Here is a 20,959-nt window from a genome sequence, read left to right as displayed (position 1 = left end):
ATCCAATCTCTAGGGGGCCGGCACCCCCCCAAGGCCCCTTTATAAAGAGGAGGGAGGGAGGGCTGTGCACCCCTACTCCTGGCGCCCGCCTCTCCCTCCGCAACACCTCTCCCTCTCGTTGAGCTTGGCGAAGCCTTGCCGAGATCGCTGCTACTTCCACCACCACGCCGTCGTGCTGCTGGATCTTCATCAACGTCTCCTTCCCCCTTGCTGGATCAAGAAGGAGGAGACGTCTTCCCAACCGTACGTGTGTTGAACGCGGAGGTGCCGTCCGTTCGGCACTAGGATCTTCGGTGATTTGGATCACGACGAGTACGACTCCCTCAACCCCGTTCTCTTGAACGCTTCCGCTCGCGATATAAAAGGGTATGTAGATGCACTCCTCTCTCTCGTTGCTAGATAACTCCATAGATTGATCTTGGTGAAGCGTAGAAATTTTTTATTTTCTGCAACGTTCCCCAACACACTAGTGCAGAACCGGGCAATAGCACCGGTTCGTAAGGCACTTTAGTGCCGGTTCCATAACCGACACTAAAGTGTGGGCACTAAAGGCCCCCCCCTCTTTAGTACCGGTTCATCACGAACAAGTGCTAAAGGGCAACCACGTGGCACGAGCCAGCTCCGGGGGCCTGGAGCCCTTTAGTACTGGTTGGTAAGACCAACCGGTACTATAAGGTTTGGGGGGCGTTTAGTTTTATGATTTCTTTTTCATTTAATTTTGTGTTTCCATTTTAATTCTTTTTGTTTGCTGGTATTTTACGATACTACACATTGTACACATTATATAGAATTTCTAGTAGAACCAATCATGCATATATATATCATCAATGTCTCACAAACCACCATATTAATTAATTCACACATACACACATGTATAGCTATATACAATTTCTCCTACATATGCATGTTGCCTTCGGAGCCAGTGGAATTAGCCTAATTGGTGCCTTCGGAGCACGATGACAATTGGAAGTGGTTTTCATGGGGGCGGTAGCGGGTAATAGTATTCTCTCTTCGGATTTATGACCCGGTCGAGCAAAAATCCCGCTATTTCCTCTTGAAGTGCTTCTACGCGCTCCGTTTCTAGGAGCTTCTCCCGCACCTCTTTGAACTGTTAAGAAGGAGATCAATATGCATGTGTATTAGTTGTGTGACTAGATATCGATAATGGTGTAAAAATTGTGAATAGTGTTCTGACAAGCGTACCCATTCCTGTCTTTGAGATCTGCTCCTTTCGGACGCCATGATGCGAATGTTCTCGCAAACACAGAATGCACACAGATCAATCCCCTGCGCCTGCTTCAGGGCCTTTACGAGAATGGAATTTTATCAGATAATAATTAATCAAGCATGATAATTAAAGAGATGGCAGCTAGCTAGCTAGCTAGTACTACTTAATTACTTACCTTGGGTCGAAACCATTTAAGCTTTTTTTCCATTCGCCTTCCGTGACGCTGATGAACCTTGCCCAAGCCCTGCCCGCCGACAAAGAAAATAAATAAAGGGGTTATTAAATAGTTCATATCATGAAATGACGAACTAAATAGGCCGAGATATATCGTTAATAATGATTGAAATTACCTGTTGACTATCCCAAACAAGATGTTATAGTCAGTATTTGCTTTGAGTAGTGAATCCAGTATTTCAACTGTTCCAGCGTCAACTTTAATGATACACAAGATCCAGTGAAATCTGCATGCACACACGTTTGCATGTCTTAATTAAGCGGGCATATGTAAGCAAAAACATGTAGCTAGCTAGTAGGCAAAAACAGAGAATTTGTAGTACAAGACAGTGTGACTCACTGGAAGTTGTAAGGAAGTAGTATATCTTCATTGTATTTGAGGTGCTTCAAGAACTCTAGCATGTTGTCCTCTACGGCCTTTTCATGATGTGCATTTATTAGCCATGTGTATTCATTAACGGTGTTTGGGTCAATTAACCCAATGCCAAAGCGTCAACCTTTTCTCATTTCATACATCTTCATCCTGCATAATATACCACAGAAAAGAATATAGTGAGGATAATTACAGGTAATGATTGATCAAAAGGATCACTACAGCTAGCTTGAGACTTAAATTACAGAAAGAAATCACTTACAGACAATAGCAACTGACGATAGATTTGTCGAGTGCGTCTTGATTGTATAACTGAAACAGTTCAGAATACTCAACGGACAGAGCTTTCTCATGGAAGTAATGCTCCTCCTTGACATTCACCATGAGGGACAATCGATTGGAAATCTTGGTAATGTTCATGTACCATTGATGCAATTCATACATTCTCGTTGGGAGGTTCTTGACCTTGTCTGGCTCGACCAAAGGTTGGCCCCGGACATATTTCCGTTTTATTTCATCCTCTGTAAGCACAGGCATGGGCTCGATCTCGAGGAGTTGTCCAACAGTGATGTTGAGAACTTCAGCCTGCATTATATGGTCCTTGGTTATTACCACATTGCCCACCTCGGGAACGTAAACTGTTTGCCCACAATAATATTGGGCGCGCGTACTGTCACGTGTTGTTCGCACAACAAGCGAGGGGATCGATTGCGCCGCCTGTTCTCCCAGCTGGGGAATGGTTTTCCCGCATTTTTGACAGCTGCTTGTTGTTTGCTCGATCCCGAGCTCGCCTCCTTACGTAGACGTGATCGATTTAACTTCCTGATGTGGCGCTCATAGTCTGTGTCAACAGGCTTGGGAGCTGGTGGTTGAGCCATACGAATGAAGTGGTCAATCGTTTCCTCAGGCACTTTCTCCCTTGGCGGCGGTGGCGGTTTCGGTGCAAATGGGCTTCCACCTCGGCCTTCGGTATGGCTGCATTTTCCTCCTCGGACTTGTCATAAGGCCTCTGCGGAAGAGGCGTGAGGCTTGGACCATATTTATATTGCTTGCCTTCGCCTGTACTTCCTGTACTACCTCGACTCGTACCGCTACGCACCATAGCTGCGGGGTGTCTCTTCTGCGATTGCTGAGGCGGCGGAGACGGCTGACGGGGCTGAGTTGGACGAGGAGGAGTGGCCTGAAGCTGTGCCGGACTTGGAGGAGGAGTGGCCTGAGGTTGTGCTGGACTTGGAGGAGGAGTGGACGTCTGACGTTGTGCCGGACTTGGAGGAGGAGGAGTGGCCTGACACTTTGCCGGACTTGGAGGAGGAGTGGCCTGACACTTTGCCGGACTTGGTGGACTTGCAGGAGCGGGAGTCTGCTGACTCGGTGGCGGACTTCGACGAGGAGTCGGCTAACGCGGTGTCGGTGGCCTTCGAAAGATGATGCAATCCTTTTTCCATAGGATGATACGATGTTTGGCCTCTCCGAGAAAGTGCTCGTCGTCACCTCCAGGAATGTCAAGCTGTAGCTCCGAATATGGGTCCACCACCTCATCAACCAAGACACGAGCATAGCCCGCTGGAATCGGGTTGCAATGGAAGGTTGCCTCGGGGGGATTTGTAAAAGCAACGGCATCCTCCACCTTCATGGATATGTTCTTCATTTTGACGTGTAGCTCGCAGTTAGTGTTCTCCGTGATGTCATCCACGGGGTATCTATCCAGCATTGCGTCGTCCGGGGCGGAACCCACGCTGCTTCTCGGCATGGATGGGGCGGTGCTATCCAATGCTGGATCATTCGCTAGCTGCTGCAGCTGCTGAGACCCCCTTTGCTGGGTAAGTGAGTCGATCTGCTCCTGCTGCCGCTGGAATTTGACTGCCAATTCCGCTTGACTTGCTTCTAGGCCTTGAAGGCGTTCATAGTCACGCTTCCTCTGCTCCTCCTCCATCTTCCTCTTCTTCTCCTCCGCAATCTTCTTTCTCGCATGGGTTCTGTAGTCGGTGTTCCAGTCCGAAAACCCCTCATACCACGGAATAGCACCCTTGCGTCTTGTTCTTCCCGGGTGTTCAGGATTTCCCAGGGCACGCGTAAGCTCGTCGTTCTCTCTGTTGGGCTGGAACACCCCCGATCGTGCCTCTTCTATTGCAACAAGTATCGCATCGTCAGCTCCCTTCAGACTTGCCCTCGTCGAAACATTGCCTGTCTTCGGGTCCAACTCCCCCCCATGCGCATAGAACCAAGTCCTGCACCTGGGGGGCCAGCTCTTAGTAACCGGAGTGACACCTACATCCTCCATCTCTTTCTCAGACTTATCCCACTTAGGCATTGCCACCGCATAGCCACCTGGCCCCAGCTTATGGAACTTATCCTTTTTTTCGGCATTCTTCTTGTTTATTCTCAACCGTCCTTAGCTAATTCCGAATCCTTGAATTTCACGAAATCGTCCCAATGAGCACGTTGGTTCTCTAGTGTTCCTTCGAATACTGGAGTCTTCCTTCCTCCCTTGACGTACTTGTCCCATTCACGATTCTTGTGCTTCTTGAATGCAACCGCCATCTTCCTAAGAGCAGCGTCCTTGACTTTCTGCACATCTGCTTCTGTGAAATGATCTGGTAGGGTGAAATGTTCCATGAGAGTATCCCAAAGCAGATCTTTTTGTCTTTTGTCGACAAAAGTAACATCTGGACGTGGAGCAGCGTCCTTTTTGTCTTTTTGTCTTTTGTCTTTTGCTGGCTCTCTCCATTCTTGAAGGGAGATCGGGAGTTGGTCCTTGACAACAACTCCGCACTGACGAACGAACTTGTCCGCAATCTTCTTAGGCGCTAATGGTTCGCCATTAGGTCTGATTGCCTCGATATTGTACTTTACGCCCTCCTTCAACTTTTTGTTCGGGCCTCGTTTCGTCCTTTTGCTTGAAGATTTGCTCGATCCGGATGGCTGAAAGAACAAAGATCGATTCGTTAATATATCTTCAAGTCATTTAAAACATGTGATGATCACCAGATGCCTGCTTATATAAATATATATACCTCGCCGGTCTTTGTTGTTTCAGGATCAACATTTTCTTCGTCATCATCATAATCATAGTTCATGACTTCATCAATTCGGTCGTCGCGATCGAATATCATATCACCCTCTCCGGTGTTGTTTAGAAATTCGGAGCCGTCATAATCTTCTTCATTCTGATCATCATCTGGCCCGTGAGGATGGCGTATCATATCAAACATGGCCTGTTCTCCCTCTCTGCCGGTATTGTCTGCCATAGCTTTTATTTAACTAAACCAAAAGAAATATAAAACAATTTAGTATTCAAATTACATCGTCTCAAGTAATAGATATAATCTCGGATACATCGTCTCGAATAATAGATATAATCTCGAAAACATCGTCTCGAATAATAGATATAATCTCGAATACATCGTCTCGAATAATAGATATAATCTCGAATACATCGTCTTGTATAATAGATATAATATCGAATACATCACTGGCTACGTAGCTAATAAAGATCGAATACTACAGAAGAATTTAGGACACTCGCGGTTCCTGCGGCGCGGGCGGTGGACAACCAAAGAGAAGGAACCCTCACAGGATCATACCTGAAGTGAGATCCCTGAAGAAACTGCCAGGTATTGGAGAACCTGTTGCCCTCTAACGCAACCATGTAGCGATCGACGTGCTCGTCCTCCTCCCTGACACGGCGACGTACCACCTCAGGCTGGGCCGGCTCCCTCCGCGCCGAAACTGGCCCACGCGAACGCCACCAAACGAGATCAGGGTCGACGACGGGACCCGGGGTCGGGTTCCTCATCAAGCGGCGCGCCCCTCCAGGCAGCACCTCCCAGTGCCAGCCCGGCGGAGCCCAGTCCCGGACATGGGTCAGCCGGACGTCGTCGCGGACGTGTCGACGGCGAGGATGCGTGTCGGGCATCGTCGAGAACAAATACTAGCTATATGCCCGCAAAAAGTAACATTTTTTTAATGATTGGATTTTGATAACTAAAATTTCTAACATTTCTATATAACTAACATTTATATAACATTTCTAACAATGCTATATATAACTAACATTTCTATAACATTTCTAATATTTCTATAACTAAAAAACAGAAAAAAAAATTATAACATTTCTATATATATAACTAACATTTTTATAACTATTTTTATAACTACAAAACAGAAAAAATTCTAACAATTCTAACTTTTTTATAACTATTTCTATAACTAAAAAACAGAAAATTTCTAACAATTCTAACATTTCTAACTATTCTAACAATTCTAACATTTCTAACTATTCTAACTATTTTAACATTTCTAACTATTTCTGAAAAACAGAAAAATTTATAACAATTTCTAAAAAACAGAAAAATTTCTAACTATTTGTATAACTAAAAAACAAAAAACGTATGCGTGTGTGTGTGTGTGTGCGCTCACCGGCGAGGCGAGGGACGACAGGGGGCGGCGACGGGGGCCGGGCGCGCGGCGACGGGGACGGCGACGGGCGCGGCGACGACGGGGATGACGACGACGGGGACAGGGACGGGGCGGCGACGACAGGGACGGGGACGGAGGGGCCGGGGCGGCGCCGACGACGGGGACGTACAGGGCGGCGCCGACGACGGGGACGGGGACGACGCGGGACGGGCCGGGACGGGGCGGCGGTGACGACGGGGACGACGGGGACGGGGACGACGGGGCGGCGACGACGGGGACGGGGCGGCGACGAGGGATGGAGACGCGTACAGAGGAGAAGAAGCCAGATGAGAAATTGAAATTTTCGTAAGTGTTGTTTATATAGGAGGGGCCTTTAGTACCGGTTTGTGCCACCAATCGGTACTAAAGGCCAGTTTTGGCCAGCCCAAGCGGCGGGAAGCGACCCCCTTTAGTACCGGGTGGTGGCACAAACCGGTACTAAAGGCCCCCCCTTTAGTACCGGTTTGTGCCACGACACCCGGTACTAAAGGGGGTGCGCTGGCGCAGGTGCGGTGCGGCAAGTTTAGTCCCACCTCGCTAGTCGAGGGGCGACCGCACTGGTTTATAAACCCCCGTGCGGTCGCTCTCTCGAGCTCCTCTCCAAAGCAGGCCTACTGGCCCTACGTGTTCTTTGCTGCCCTGTGGGCCCACTTGGCCTTTGCGGGCCTACATCCTGGCCCAACAACAGGTTGGGTTTCTAGTCGTATGCAGGCCGCTCTGGCCTAGTAGGCGGACTTTTTTTTATTTTTTATTGCTTTATTTATTTTTGTGTTGTTTTTTTGTGTATTTAGAGTTTCTTTGTGAATATATTGCTTTAGGTACAAAAAATTACAAACTTTCTGTTAGTGCCCGTAGTTTTCAAATTTGAATAGTTTAAATTTTGAATTATTTGAAATTAGTGTGAATCACTAGTTTGTGAATAACTTAACTTTAAAAATCAGTAAAGGCATGAAAGAATTTGTTTGCACATAAAATTTCTTCGCGTTTCAAATGCCAAAATACATAACTACCCTAACTATTACAGAGATTCCCCTCTGGGTGTGAAACACAGAAGAAAGTGATGATAGTGAAGCCGATCACATCCCAGATCTTTGGGTGTGAAACTTTTTCTTCGCGTGTGTCCCTTTGCGCTGTAACCATGGAAAATCTTCATCATTTAACGGGATGCTCGGGTCAATATTCACTGTGAATGGAGCAATTTCATCAAACTTTTCATAATCTTCTGACTTGTCTGTCTTGTCATCCACTCCCATGATGTTTCTCTTCCCAGAAAGAACTATGTGCCGCTTTGGCTCATCGTACGATGCATTCACTTCCTTATCTTTTCTTTTTTTTGGCTTGGTAGACATGTCCTTCACATAGAAAACCTGTGCCACATCATTGGCTAGGACGAATGGTTCGTCTGCATACGCAAGATTGTTGAGATCCACTGTTGTCATTCCGTACTGCGGGTCTTCCGTTACCCCGCCTCGTGTCATATTGACCCATTTGCACCGAAACAAAGGGACCTTTAAACCACGTCGATAGTCAAGTTCCCATATGTCCTGTATATAACCATAATATGTTTCCTTTCCCGTCTTGGTTTCTGCATCAAAGCGGACACCACTGTTTTGGTTGGTGCTCTTCTTATCTTGGGCGATTGTGTAAAATGTATTACCATTTATCTCGTACCCTTTGAAAGTCATTATATTCGAAGATGGTAACTGGGACAGCAAGTACAGGTCATCTTCAATAGAGGTGTCATGCATGGTACATGTCTGCAACCAGCTGGCGAAACTCCTGGTTTGTTCACGTGTAATCCAGTCATCAGACCACTCCGGGTGTTTGGAGCATAGCAAATTCTTGTGTTCATCCATATACGGAGCCACCAAGGCGGAATTCTGTAGAACTGTGTAGTGTGCTTCAGTGAGAGAATGTCCGTCCATACATATTATTTGTTCCCCTCCTATCATGCCTTTTCCATCCAGTCTGCCCTTATGCCGCGATTCAGGAACACCAATCGGCTTAAGGTCAGGAATAAAGTCAATACAAAACTCAATGACCTCCTCATTTTGATGGCCCTTGGAGATGCTTCCTTCTGGCCTAACACGGTTATGAACATATTTCTTTAAGACTCCCATGAACCTCTCAAAGGGGAACATATTGTGTAGAAATACAGGACCCAAAACGTTAATCTCTTCGCATAGGTGAACTAGGACATGCGTCATGATGTTGAAGAAGGATGGTGGGAACACCAACTCGAAACTGACAAGACATTGCACCAAATCATTCTGTAACCTTGGTATGATTTCTGGATCGATTACCTTCTGAGAGATTGCATTGAGAAATGCACATAGCTTCACAATGGCTAATCGAACGTTTTCCAGTAGAAGCCCCCTCAATGCAACCAGAAGCAGTTGCGTCATAATCACGTGGCAGTCATGAGACTTTAGGTTCTGGAACTTTTTCTCTGCCATGTTTATTATTCCCTTTATATTCGACGAGAAGCCAGACGGTACCTTAATACTGAGCAGGCATTCAAAGAAGATTTCCTTCTCTTCTTTGGTAAGAGCGTAGCTTGCATGACCCTGATGTATGCCGTCTTCTCCGTGCATACATTGCTGGTCCTCCCGTGCCTTAGGTGTATCTTTTGTCTTCCCATACACGCTCAAGAAGCCAAGCAGGGTCACGCAAAGATTCTTCGTCACGTGCATCACGTCGATTGCGGAGCGGAACTCTAGGTCTTTCCAATATGGCAGGTCCCAAAATATAGATTTCTTCTTCCACATGGGTGCGCGTCCGTAAGCGTCCTTCGGAACAGGTTGTCCGCCAGGACCCTTTCCAAATATCACCTTCAAATCCTTGACCATATCATGTACATCAGCACCAGTACGGTGGCGAGGCTTCGTCCGGTGACCCGCCTCACCTTTGAAATGCTTGCCTTTCTTTCTTACGGGATGCCTGCTCGGAAGAAATCGACGATGTCCCAGGTACACAATCTTCTTACAACTATTCAAATATATACTGTCGGTATCATCCAAACAGTGCGTGCATCCGCGGTATCCCTTGTTTGTCTGTCCTGAAAGGTTACTGAGAGCAGGCCAATCATTGATGGTCACGAACAGCAACGCCTTTAGGTCAAATTCTTCCCCCATGTGCTCATCCCATGCACGTACACCTGTTCCGTTCCACAGTTGTAAGAGTTCTTCAACTAACGGCCTTAGGTACACATCAATGTCGTTGCCGGGTTGCTTAGGGCCTTGGATGAGCACTGGCATCATAAGGAACTTCCGCTTCATGCACAACCAAGGAGGAAGGTTATACAAACATAGAGTCACAGGCCAGGTGCTATGGTTGCTGCTCTACTCCCCAAAAGGATTAATGCCATCTGCGCTTAGACCAAACCATACGCTCCTTGCGTCATCTGCAAACTCCTTCCCGTACTTTCTTTTCGATTTTTCTCCACTTCGACCCGTCAGCGGGTACTCTCAACTTTCCGTTATTCTTACGGTCTTCTCTGTGCCATCGCATCGCCTTGGCATGCTCTTTGTTTTGGAACAAACGTTTCAACCGTGGTATTATAGGAGAATACCACATCACCTTGGCAGGAATCTTCTTCCTGGGGCGCTCGCCCTCGACATCACCAGGGTCATCGCGGCTGATCTTATAGCGCAATGCACCACATACCGGGCAAGCGTTCAAATCCTCGTACTCACCGCGGTAGAGGATGCAATCATTAGGGCATGCATGTATCTTCTGCACCTCTAACCCTATAGGGCAGACAGCCTTCTTTGCTTCGTACGTACTCTCGGGCAATTCGTTGTCCTTTGGAAGCATATCCTTTATCATTACCAGCAACTTTCCAAATCCCTTGTCAGATACACCATTCTCTGCCTTCCATTGCAGCAATTCCAGTGTGGTGCCCAGCTTTTTCTTGTCACCTACGCAATTCAGGTACAACAATTTTTTGTGATCCTCTAACATGCGCTGCAACTTCTTCTTCTCCAAATCACTTGCGCAGTTTCTCTTTACATCGGCAATGGCCCGACCTAGATCATCAACGGGCTCATCTGATGCCTCTTCTTCAGCTTCTTCCCGCATTGCCGGCTCAGCTTCTACCCGCATTACCGGCTCAGCTTCTTCCCTCATTGTTGTATCATCGTATTCAGGGAACCCATGGCCAGGATAGCTGTCGTCGTTCTCTTCTTCTTCATTGTCTTTCATCATAACCCCTCTTTCTCCGTGCTTGGTCCAAACATTATAGTGGGGCATGAAACAGGACTCAAACAGGTGGACGTGAATGGTTCTTGACGTAGAGTAATTGCGACCATTCTTACAGCCAGCACATGGACAAGGCATAAAACCATCCGCCCGCTTGTTTGCCTCAGCCGCAAGCAGAAAAGTATGCACACCCTCAATGAACTGGGGAGAGCATCGGTCATCGTACATCCATTGCCGGCTCATCTTCATTACACAACACCGAATAGACCAAATTAATACAAGTTCATACATAAAGTTCATACAACACTTAAATGCAACAAACAAATAACTCTCTAGCTAAAGCGTTTAAATGCAACAACAAATGCGATCAAGATCGCAACTAAGGTAACAATTGATCCAACAGCATAATGATACCAAGCCTCACTATCGATGGCATATTTTCTAATCTTTCTAATCTTCAAGCGCATTTTCTCCATCTTGATCTTGTGATCATCGACGACATCGGCAACATGGAACTCCAATTCCATCTTCTCCCCCTCAATTCTTTTCGATTTTTCTTTCAAGTACTCGTTTTCTCTTTCAACTAAATTTAACCTCTCGACAATAGGGTCGGTTGGAATTTCCGGTTCACATACCTCCTAGATAAAAATATCTATGTCAACTTGATGGTCATAATTTGTCATAAACACAAAATGCAACAAATAGTTTTAAAAGAGAATATACCACATCTGAATCATAACAAGGACGAGGGCCGACGGGGACGGATATCAAAACCATGGCACTATGTATAACAAACAACGTACGGGTAAGATAATTATACGAGTAACTATATATCCAAATCACACAAATATCAATTTTTATATAAAATTTCATGAACAAGAGGCTCACCACAAGGTGGTGCCGGCGACGGGACGGTGCGGGCGGTCGACTGTGGTTACGACGGAGATTTAGAAGGCACTAAGTAAAACACACCTACATATGCAAACTAAGTGTTATTTTGACCTCAAATTGCATATAAATCAAATACTACCACATATAATTCCTCCCAAATTACTAAAACCCACAATTAATCACTATATAAACCAATGCAAGAGCTAATCTAGCAATGAGAGATGAAAGGACAAAGTTGCTAACCTTGGTGATCATTTGAATGGATGGGGGCCTGCAAATCTTGACAAATTTGGGGCAAATTTTGTGATGAACTCGAGAGAAAGAAGGGAAGAACAGAGGAGAGGGAGAGGGGAAAGGGGGAAGAACAGAGTGCGGGTGGACGAAGGGTTTATATAGGACGACCTTTAGTACCGGTTCGTACCACGAACCGGTACTAAAGGTGCTGGAAGGGCCCCACTCTGACAACATCCTGCCACCACTTTCTTTAGTACCGGTTCGTGGCACGAACCGGTGCTAAAGGTTCGTCACGAACTGGTACTAAAGAGCTCATCCTGCCTAGCCGTTGGAACCGGCACTAATGGACACATTAGTGTCGGTTCTGTTACAAACCGGGACTAATGTGTCTCACATTTGACCCTTTTTCTACTAGTGACAGTGGCATCATGAGCTAGGTCTATGCATAGTTTCTTTGCACGAGTAGAACACAAATTTGTTGTGGGCGTAGATGTTGTCAATTTTCTTGCCACTACTAGTCTTATTTTGCTTCGGCGGCATCGTGGGATAAAGCGGCCCGGACCGACCTTACACGTACGCTTACGTGAGACAGGTTCCACCGACTGACATGCACTGGTTGCATAAGGTGGCTAGCGGGTGTCTGTCTCTCCCACTTTATCGGAGCGGATTCGATGAAAAGGGTCCTTATGAAGGGTAAATAGAAATTGGCATATCACGTTGTGGCTTTTACGTAGGTAAGAAAGGTTCTCGCTAGAACCCTATTGCAGCCACGTAAAACATGCAACAACAATTAGAGGACGTCTAACTTGTTTTTGCAGCATATGCCTTGTGATGTGATATGGCCAAAAGGTTGTGATGAATAATATATATGTGATGTATGAGATCATGTTCTTGTAATAGGAATCACGACTTGCATGTCGATGAGTATGACAACCGGCAGGAGCCATAGAAGTTGTATTAATTATTGTATGACCTGCGTGTCAATGATTAAATGCCATGTAATTACTTTACTTTATTGCTAAACCGTTAGCCATAGTAATAGAAGTAATAGTTGGCGAGCAACTTCATGGAGACACGATGATGGAGATCATGGTGTCATGCCCGTGACGAAGATGATCATGGCGCCCCGAAGATGGAGATCAAAGGAGCTATATGATATTGGCCATATCATGTCACTATTTGATTGCATGTGATGTTTATCATGTTTTTGCATCTTATTTGCTTAGAATGACGGTAGTAAATAAGATGATCCCTCATAATAATTTCAAGAAAGTGTTCCCCCTAACTGTGCGCCGTTGCGAAAGTTCGTTGTTTTGAAGCACCACGTGATGATCGGGTGTGATAGATTCCAACGTCCACATACAACGGGTGTAAGACAGATTTACACATGCAAAACACTTAGGTTAACTTGACGAGCCTAGCATGTACAGACATGGCCTCGGAACACAAGAGACCGAAAGGTCGAACATGAGTCGTATGGAAGATACGATCAACATGGAGATGTTCACTGATGATGACTAGTCCGTCTCACGTGATGATCGGACATGGCCTAGTTGACTCGGATCATGTATCACTTAGATGACTAGAGGGATGTCTAATCTGAGTGGGAGTTCATTAACTAATTTGATTAGATGAACTTAATTATCATGAACTTAGTCTAAAAACCTTTGCAAAATGTCTTGTAGCAAATGGCCAACGCTCATGCCAACCTCAACTTCAACGCGTTCCTAGAGAAAACCAAGCTGAAAGATGATGGCAGCAATTATACGGACTGGGTCCGGAGCCTGAGGATCATCCTCATAGCTGCCAAGAAAGCATATGTCCTAGAAGCACCACTAGGTGAAGCACCCATCCCAGAGAACCAAGACGTTATGAACGCTTGGCAGTCACGTGCTAATAATTACTCCCTCGTTCAGTGCGGCATGCTTTACAGCTTAGAACCGGGGCTCCAAAAGCGTTTTGAGCAACACGGAGCATATGAGATGTTCGAAGAGCTGAAAATGGTTTTCCAAGCTCATTCCCGGGTCGAGAGATATGAAGTCTCCGACAAGTTCTACAGTTGTAAGATGGAGGAAAATAGTTCTGTCAGTGAGCACATACTCAAAATGTCTGGGTTGCACAACCGGATGTCCCAGCTGGACATTAACCTCCCGGACGAGGCGGTCATTGACAAAATCCTTCAGTCGCTCCCACCTACCTACAAGAGCATTGTGATGAACTACAATATGCAGGGGATGGTGAGAACTATTCCTGAAGTATTTTCAATGCTGAAGTAGCGGAGGTGGAAATCAAAAAGGAACATCAAGTGTTGATGGTCAATAAAACCACTAAGTTCAAGAAAGGCAAGGGTAAGAAGAACTTCAAGAAGGACGGCAAGGAAGTTGCCGCGCCCAGTAAGCCAGTTGCCAGGAAGAAGCCAAAGAAGGGACCCAAGCCTGAGACTGAGTGCTTTTATTGCAAAGGGAAGGGTCACTGGAAGCGGAACTGCCCCAAATACTTAGCGGACAAGAAGGCCAGCAACACTAAAGGTATATGTGATATACATGTAATTGATGTGTACCTTACCAGTACTCATAGTAGCTCCTGAGTATTTGATACCGGTGCAGTTGCTCATATTTGTAACTCAAAGCAGGAGCTGCGGAATAAGCGGAGACTGGCGAAGGACGAGGTGACGATGCGCGTCGGGAATGGTTCCAAGGTCGATGTGATCGCCGTCGGCACGCTACCTCTACATTTACCTACGAGATTAGTTTTAAAACCTCAATAATTGTTATTTAGTGCCAGCTTTTAGCATGAACATTGTATCTGGATCTCGTTTAATACGAGATGGCTACTCATTTAAATCCGAGAATAATGGTTGTTCTATTTATATGAGAGATATGTTTTATGGTCATGCCCCTCTGGTCAATGGTTTATTCTTAATGAATCTCGAACGTGATGTTACACATATTCATAGTGTGAATACCAAAAGATGTAAGATTGATAATGATAGCCCACATATTTGTGGCACTGCCGCCTTGGTCACATTGGTGTCAAACGCATGAAGAGGCTCCATACAGATGGACTTTTGGAGTCTCTTTATTTCGAATCATTTGACACATGCGAACCATGCCTCATGGGTAAAATGACCAAGACTCCGTTCTCCGGAATAGTGGAGCGAGCAACCAACTTATTGGAAATTATACATACTGATGTGTGCGGTCCAATGAGCGTTGAGGCTCGCGGCGGCTATCGTTATGTTCTCACCCACACTGATGACTTGAGTAGATATGGGTATGTCTACTTGATGAAACACAAGTCTGGGACCTTTGAAAAGTTGAAGGAATTTCAGAATGAGGTAGAGAATCAACGTGACCGAAAAATAAAGTTCTTACGATCAGATCATGGAGGAGAATATTTAAGTCATGAATTTGGTACGCACTTAAGGAAATGTGAAATCGTTTCACAACTCACGCCGCCTGGAACACCTCAGCGTAACGGTGTGTCCGAACGTCGTAATCGCACTTTATTGGATATGGTGCGGTCTATGATGTCTCTTACCGATTTACCGCTATCATTTTGGGGATACGCTTTAGAGACAACTACATTCACTTTAAATAGGGCACAGTCTAAATCCGTTGAGACGACACTGTATGAATTATGGTTTGGGAAGAAACCTATGCTGTCGTTTCTAAAAGTTTGGGGATGCGATGCTTATGTCAAGAAACTTCAACCTGAAAAGCTCGAACCCAAGTCGGAAAAATGTGTCTTCATAGGATACCCTAAGGAAACCATTGGGTATACCTTCTACCTCAGATCCGAAGGCAAGATCTTTGTTGCCAAGAACGGGTCCTTTCTGGAGAAAGAGTTTCTCTCGAAAGAAGTAAGTGGGAGGAAAGTGGAACTTGATGAAGTACTACCTCTTGAACCGGTAAGTAGCAGCTCAGGAAGATGTTCCTGTGGTGCCTGCACCGACTGGAGAGGAAGTTAATGATGATGAGCAAGGTACTTCGGATCAAGTCACTACTGAACTTCGTAGGTCCACAAGGACACGTTCCACACCAGAGTGGTATGGCAACCCTGTCCTGGAAATCATGTTGTTAGACAATAGTGAACCTTCGAACTATGAAGAAGCGATGGCGGGCCCAGATTCCAACAAATGGCTGGAAGCCATGCAATCCGAGATAGGATCCATGTATGAAAACAAAGTGTGGACTTTGACAGACTTGCCCGATGATCGGCGAGCGATAGAGAACAAATGGATCTTTAAGAAGAAGACGGACGTGGATGGTAATGTTACCATCTATAAAGCTCGACTTGTCGCTAAGGGTTATCGGCAAGTTCAAGGGGTTGACTACGATGAGACTTTCTCTCCCGTAGCGAAGCTAAAGTCCGTCTGAATCATGTTAGCAATTGCCGCATACTATGATTATGAGATATGGCAAATGGACGTCAAAACGGCATTCCTTAACGGCTATCTTAAGGAAGAACTGTATATGATGCAGCCGGAAGGTTTTGTCGATCCTGAGAATGCTAACAAGGTATGCAAGCTCCAGCGATCCATTTATGGGCTGGTGCAAGCATCTCGGAGTTAGAACATTTGCTTTGATGAGATGATCAAAGCGTTTGGGTTTATGCAGACTTATAGAGAAGCCTGCTTTTACAAGAAAGTGAGTGGGAGCTCTATAGCATTTCTCATATTATATGTAGATGACATACTTTTGATGGGAAATGATATAGAACTTTTGGACAGCATTAAGGCCTACTTGAATAAGTGTTTTTCAATGAAGGACCTTGGAGAAGCTGCTTACATATTAGGCATCAAGATCTATAGGGATAGATCGAGACGCCTCATAGGTCTTTCACAAAGCACATACCTTGATAAGATATTGAAGAAGTTCAATATGGATCAGTCCAAGAAAGGGTTCTTGCCTATATTGCAAGGTGTGAGATTGAGCTCGGCTCAATGCCCGACCACGGCAGAAGATATAGAAGAGATGAGTGTCATCCCCTATGCCTCAGCGATAGGGTCTATTATGTATGCCATGCTGTGTACCAGACCTGATGTAAACCTTGTCGTAAGTTTGGTAGGAAGGTACCAAAGTAATCCCGGCAAGGAACACTGGACAGCGGTCAAGAATATCCTGAAGTACCTGAAGAGGACTAAGGATATGTTTCTCGTTTATGGAGGTGACGAAGAGCTCGTCGTAAAGGGTTACATCGACGCTAGCTTCGACACAGATCTGGATGACTCTAAGTCACAAACCGGATACGTGTATGTTTTGAATGGTGGGGCAGTAAGCTGGGCAGTTGCAAGCAAAGCGTCGTGGCGGGATCTACATGTGAAGCGGAGTACATGGCAGCCTCGGAGGCAGCGCATGAAGCAATTTGGATGAAGGAGTTCATCACCGACCTAGGAGTCATACCCAATGCGTCGGGGCCGATCACTCTCTTCTATGACAACACTGGAGCTATTGCCCTTGCCAAGGAGCCCAGGTTTCACAGGAAGACCAGGCATATCAAGCGTCGCTTCAAATCCATTCGTGAAAATGTTCAAAATGGAGAGATGGATATTTGTAAAGTACATACGGACCTGAATGTCGCAGATCCCTTGACTAAACCTCTTCCTCGAGCAAAACATGATCAACACCAGAACTCTATGGGTGTTCGATTCATCACAATGTAACTAGATTATTGACTCTAGTGCAAGTGGGGACTGTTGGAATGCCCTAGAGGCAATAATAAAATGGTTATTATTATATTTCCTCGTTCATGATAATTGTCTACTATTCATGCTATAATTGTGTTATTCGGAAATCGTAATACATGTGTGAATACATAGACCACAATGTGTCCCTAGTAAGCCTCTAGTTGACTAGCTCGTTGATCAATAGATAGTCATGGCTTCCTGACTATGGACATTGGATGTCATTGATAACGGGATCACATCATTAGGAGAATGATGTGATGGACAAGACCCAATCCTAAGCATAGCACAAGATCGTGTAGTTCGTTTGCTAGAGCTTTTCCAAATGACAAGTATCATTTCCTTAGACCATGAGATCGTGTAACTCCCGGATACCGTAGGAGTGCTTTGGGTGTACCAAACGTCACAACGTAACTGGGTGACTATAAAGGTATACTACAGGTATCCCCGAAAGTATCTGTTGGGTTGACACGGATCGAGACTGGGATTTGTCACTCCGTATGACGGAGAGGTATCTCTAGGCCCACTCGGTAATGCATCATCATAATGAGCTCAGTGTGACCAAGTGGTTGGTCACGGGATCATGCATTACGGTACAAGTAAAGTGACTTGCCGGTAACGAGATTGAACGAGGTATTGGGATACCGACGATCGAATCTCGGGCAAGTAACGTACCGATTGACAAAGGGAATTGTATACGGGGTTACTTGAATCCTCGACATCGTGGTTCATCCGATGAGATCATCGAGGAGCATGTGGGAGCCAACATGGGTATCCAAATCCTGCTGTTGGTTATTGACTGGAGAGTCGTCTCGATCATGTCTGCGTGTCACCCGAACCCGTAGGGTCTACACACTTAAGGTTCGGTGACGCTAGGGTTGTAGAGATATTAGTATGCAGTAACCCGAAAGTTGTTCGGAGTCCCGGATGAGATCCTGGACGTTACGAGGAGTTCCGGAATGGTCCGGAGGTGAAGAATTATATGAAGGAAGTCCAGTTTCGGCCATCGGAAAAGTTTCAGGGGTCACCGGTATTTTATCGGGACCACCGGAAGGGTCGTGGGGGTCCACCGGGTGGGGCCACCTATCCCGGAGGGCCCCATGAGCTGAAGTGGGGAAGGGAACCAGCCCCTGATGGGCTGGTACGCTCCCCTTGGGCCTCCCCCTGCGCCTAGGGTTGGAAACCCTAGGGGTGGGGGGCGCCCCACTTGGCTTGGGGGGCAAGCCACCCCCTTGGCCGCCGCCCCCCCTTGAGATCCAATCTCTAGGGGGCCGGCGCCCCCCAGGGCCCCTATATAAAGAGGGGGGAGGGAGGGCTGCGCACCCCTGCTCCTGGCGCCTCCCTCTCCCTCCGCAACACATCTCCCTCTCGTAGAGCTTGGCGAAGCCCTGCCGAGATCGCTGCTACGTCCACCACCACGCCGTCATGCTGCTGGATCTTCATCAACCTCTCCTTCCCCCTTGCTGGATCAAGAAGGAGGAGACGTCTTCCCAACTGTACGTGTGTTGAACGCGGAGGTGCCATCCGTTCGGCACTAGGATCTTCGGTGATTTGGATCACGACGAGTACGACTCCCTCAACCCCGTTCTCTTGAACGCTTCCGCTCGCGATCTACAAGGGTATGTAGATGCACTCCTCTCTCTCGTTGCTAGATAACTCCATAGATTGATCTTGGTGAAGCATAGAAATTTTTTATTTTCTGCAACGTTCCCCAACAACTATGGCAGCCATGAAGGAAATTTTGGCTCCCCTACCCCGTAAGATCTTAATCCAAAGAGATTTGAAGCGGACTATGAATCTTCTGAGTATAGTCAGGTCAAAATTCTTGTCCGTTTGAGCATTCAAGACATTCTCAATGGAGACAAATATGACAAACTTGAAGCATCTTCGCTACCTAGATTGTTCTTATTCTAGTATATCTTCACTTCCTGAAGCCACTACAATGTTGTATAGTTTGAAAACATTGAAGCTCATTGGTTGTCAAAAACTTGAGAAATTGCCAGACGGCATGGGATGTATGATCAGTCTTTGGCACGTCTTCCTCATTGGTTGTCATCGTTTGGAGCACATGCCACGAGGTATTGGTCAGCTGAATTCTCTGCAGCCATTGACAAGTTATGTCATTGATAGTGATGCGAGTCGTGGAATTGTTCAACTGAAAATTTTGAATCTAGGTGGTGCTCTTTCTTTGTCTGGGATAAGAAAAGTGCATAGTGCGGAAAATGCTAAACAAGGCAATATGTCCACCAAGCACAATTTAAAAAGATTATCACTTGATTGGTATGGATCTTATAGCACAAATGTTGGATTTGAAGTTGATACTAATCCAGAAGGAATATTGAAGGCCCTTTGTCCTGGCAAAAGGCGTGAAGCTTTACAACTATATATGTAATTATACCGGTGCTAAATTGTCAACATGGATGCACAACTCTACACTGTTGGAGAATCTCAGTGAACTTTCTCTCAGTAGCTGCCAGAACTGCAAGGATGTTCCACCATTATGGCAGCTGCCCTCTCTCATGTACTTGCGTTTGAGTGCTTTGGTTAGCTTGACCAATATTTGTCTTGGTAATGATGATACAGGTAGTGGGGAATCATGTAATTCTTCCCCACCCTTCTTTCCTAAATTGGAAACCATGATACTTCCGTACATTCCTAAGCTAGAGAGATGGCACTGGGAGGTCGCAGGACCAGTAGTTGTTATGTCATTCCCTCGGCTCAAGAAGGTAGAAATGTCTAGATGCCCAATGCTAGCAAGCATGCCGAAAATGCCCTCTCTCAGGTACTTGAGTTTGGATAGTTTGGGTAGCTTGACAAGTATATGTGTTGTTAATAATGATACTAACAATGTGGAATCGTGTATTTCTCCGCCACATTTCTTTCCTAAATTGGAAACGATGATAGTTTCCAACATGCCTAACCTAGAGAGATGGCACCAAGAGGTGGCAGGACAAGTAGCAGTTGTATCATTACCTCAACTCAAGAAGCTCAGTATTTCCGAATGCCCAATGCTAGCAAGCATGCCCAAGATGATCCCTTTGCTTGATGATCTACTGGTGAATAAAGCAAGAGACATTCCCCTTTACCATCTGATGAATCTGTCTGTGCAATCTAATCTCAAGTGTAAAGGATCCATTACAACGGAACCTAGAGTTGGTTGGCTGCATGGAGATCTTCATTTCTCGAGGATTGGTAACTCTAATGTGAGCCTGCTACTCACAGGTTTGAGTGGAAATGTAGAGCGCTTTGAAGAGGAGTTGAGTAAAATACCTTCCAGATTTATTAAGGAGCTAGGTATAGAAAATTGTGACTGCCTTTTCTCATCTGAAGCATCACAAATACAACAGAATATATGGAAACATTTTGGTTTTGTTGAAAGAATGTGGATTTCAAGCATCAATAATATAATACAATGGCCATTGGTAGAATTCAGAAACCTGAATTGTCTTTGAAGTCTATATTTGGCCGATTGTTCCAACTTAAACGGTTCCCTTCCATCAACAATATCTAATGACGAAAATTTCCAGAATCCTGGACTCCAGAATCATTTAGTTATAAATTTTTGTGGGAAATGGGAACACCCCATTGCTTCTCCTCTGACCTGACATGAATATGTTTTTTTTAAAAGACATGAATATGCTGAGTACATTCTAAC

The 20,959-nt window shown here is 45.7% G+C and overlaps 1 protein-coding gene across 1 annotated transcript in view; it reads left to right on the top strand.

Annotated features, from left to right (window-relative positions):
- LOC119284443 (putative disease resistance protein RGA3) overlaps positions 1–19,852 on the top strand; it is a 23,242-nt gene extending 3,390 nt beyond the window's left edge. Inside the window, exons 4-7 of the mRNA XM_037563563.1 lie at positions 5,127–5,148; positions 19,032–19,078; positions 19,361–19,691; positions 19,794–19,852. Coding sequence (XP_037419460.1) covers positions 5,127–5,148; positions 19,032–19,078; positions 19,361–19,691; positions 19,794–19,852 — 459 coding nt within the window. The remainder of the gene's footprint in view (positions 1–5,126; positions 5,149–19,031; positions 19,079–19,360; positions 19,692–19,793) is intronic.
- Positions 19,853–20,959: the final 1,107 nt, after the last annotated feature.

This window comes from Triticum dicoccoides, chromosome 4A, assembly GCF_002162155.2.
Source record: "Triticum dicoccoides isolate Atlit2015 ecotype Zavitan chromosome 4A, WEW_v2.0, whole genome shotgun sequence".
Taxonomy (NCBI): Eukaryota; Viridiplantae; Streptophyta; class Magnoliopsida; order Poales; family Poaceae; genus Triticum; species Triticum dicoccoides.
The sequence above is the reverse complement of the archived record's forward strand: the minus strand, read 5'-3'. Positions and strand labels throughout refer to the sequence as shown.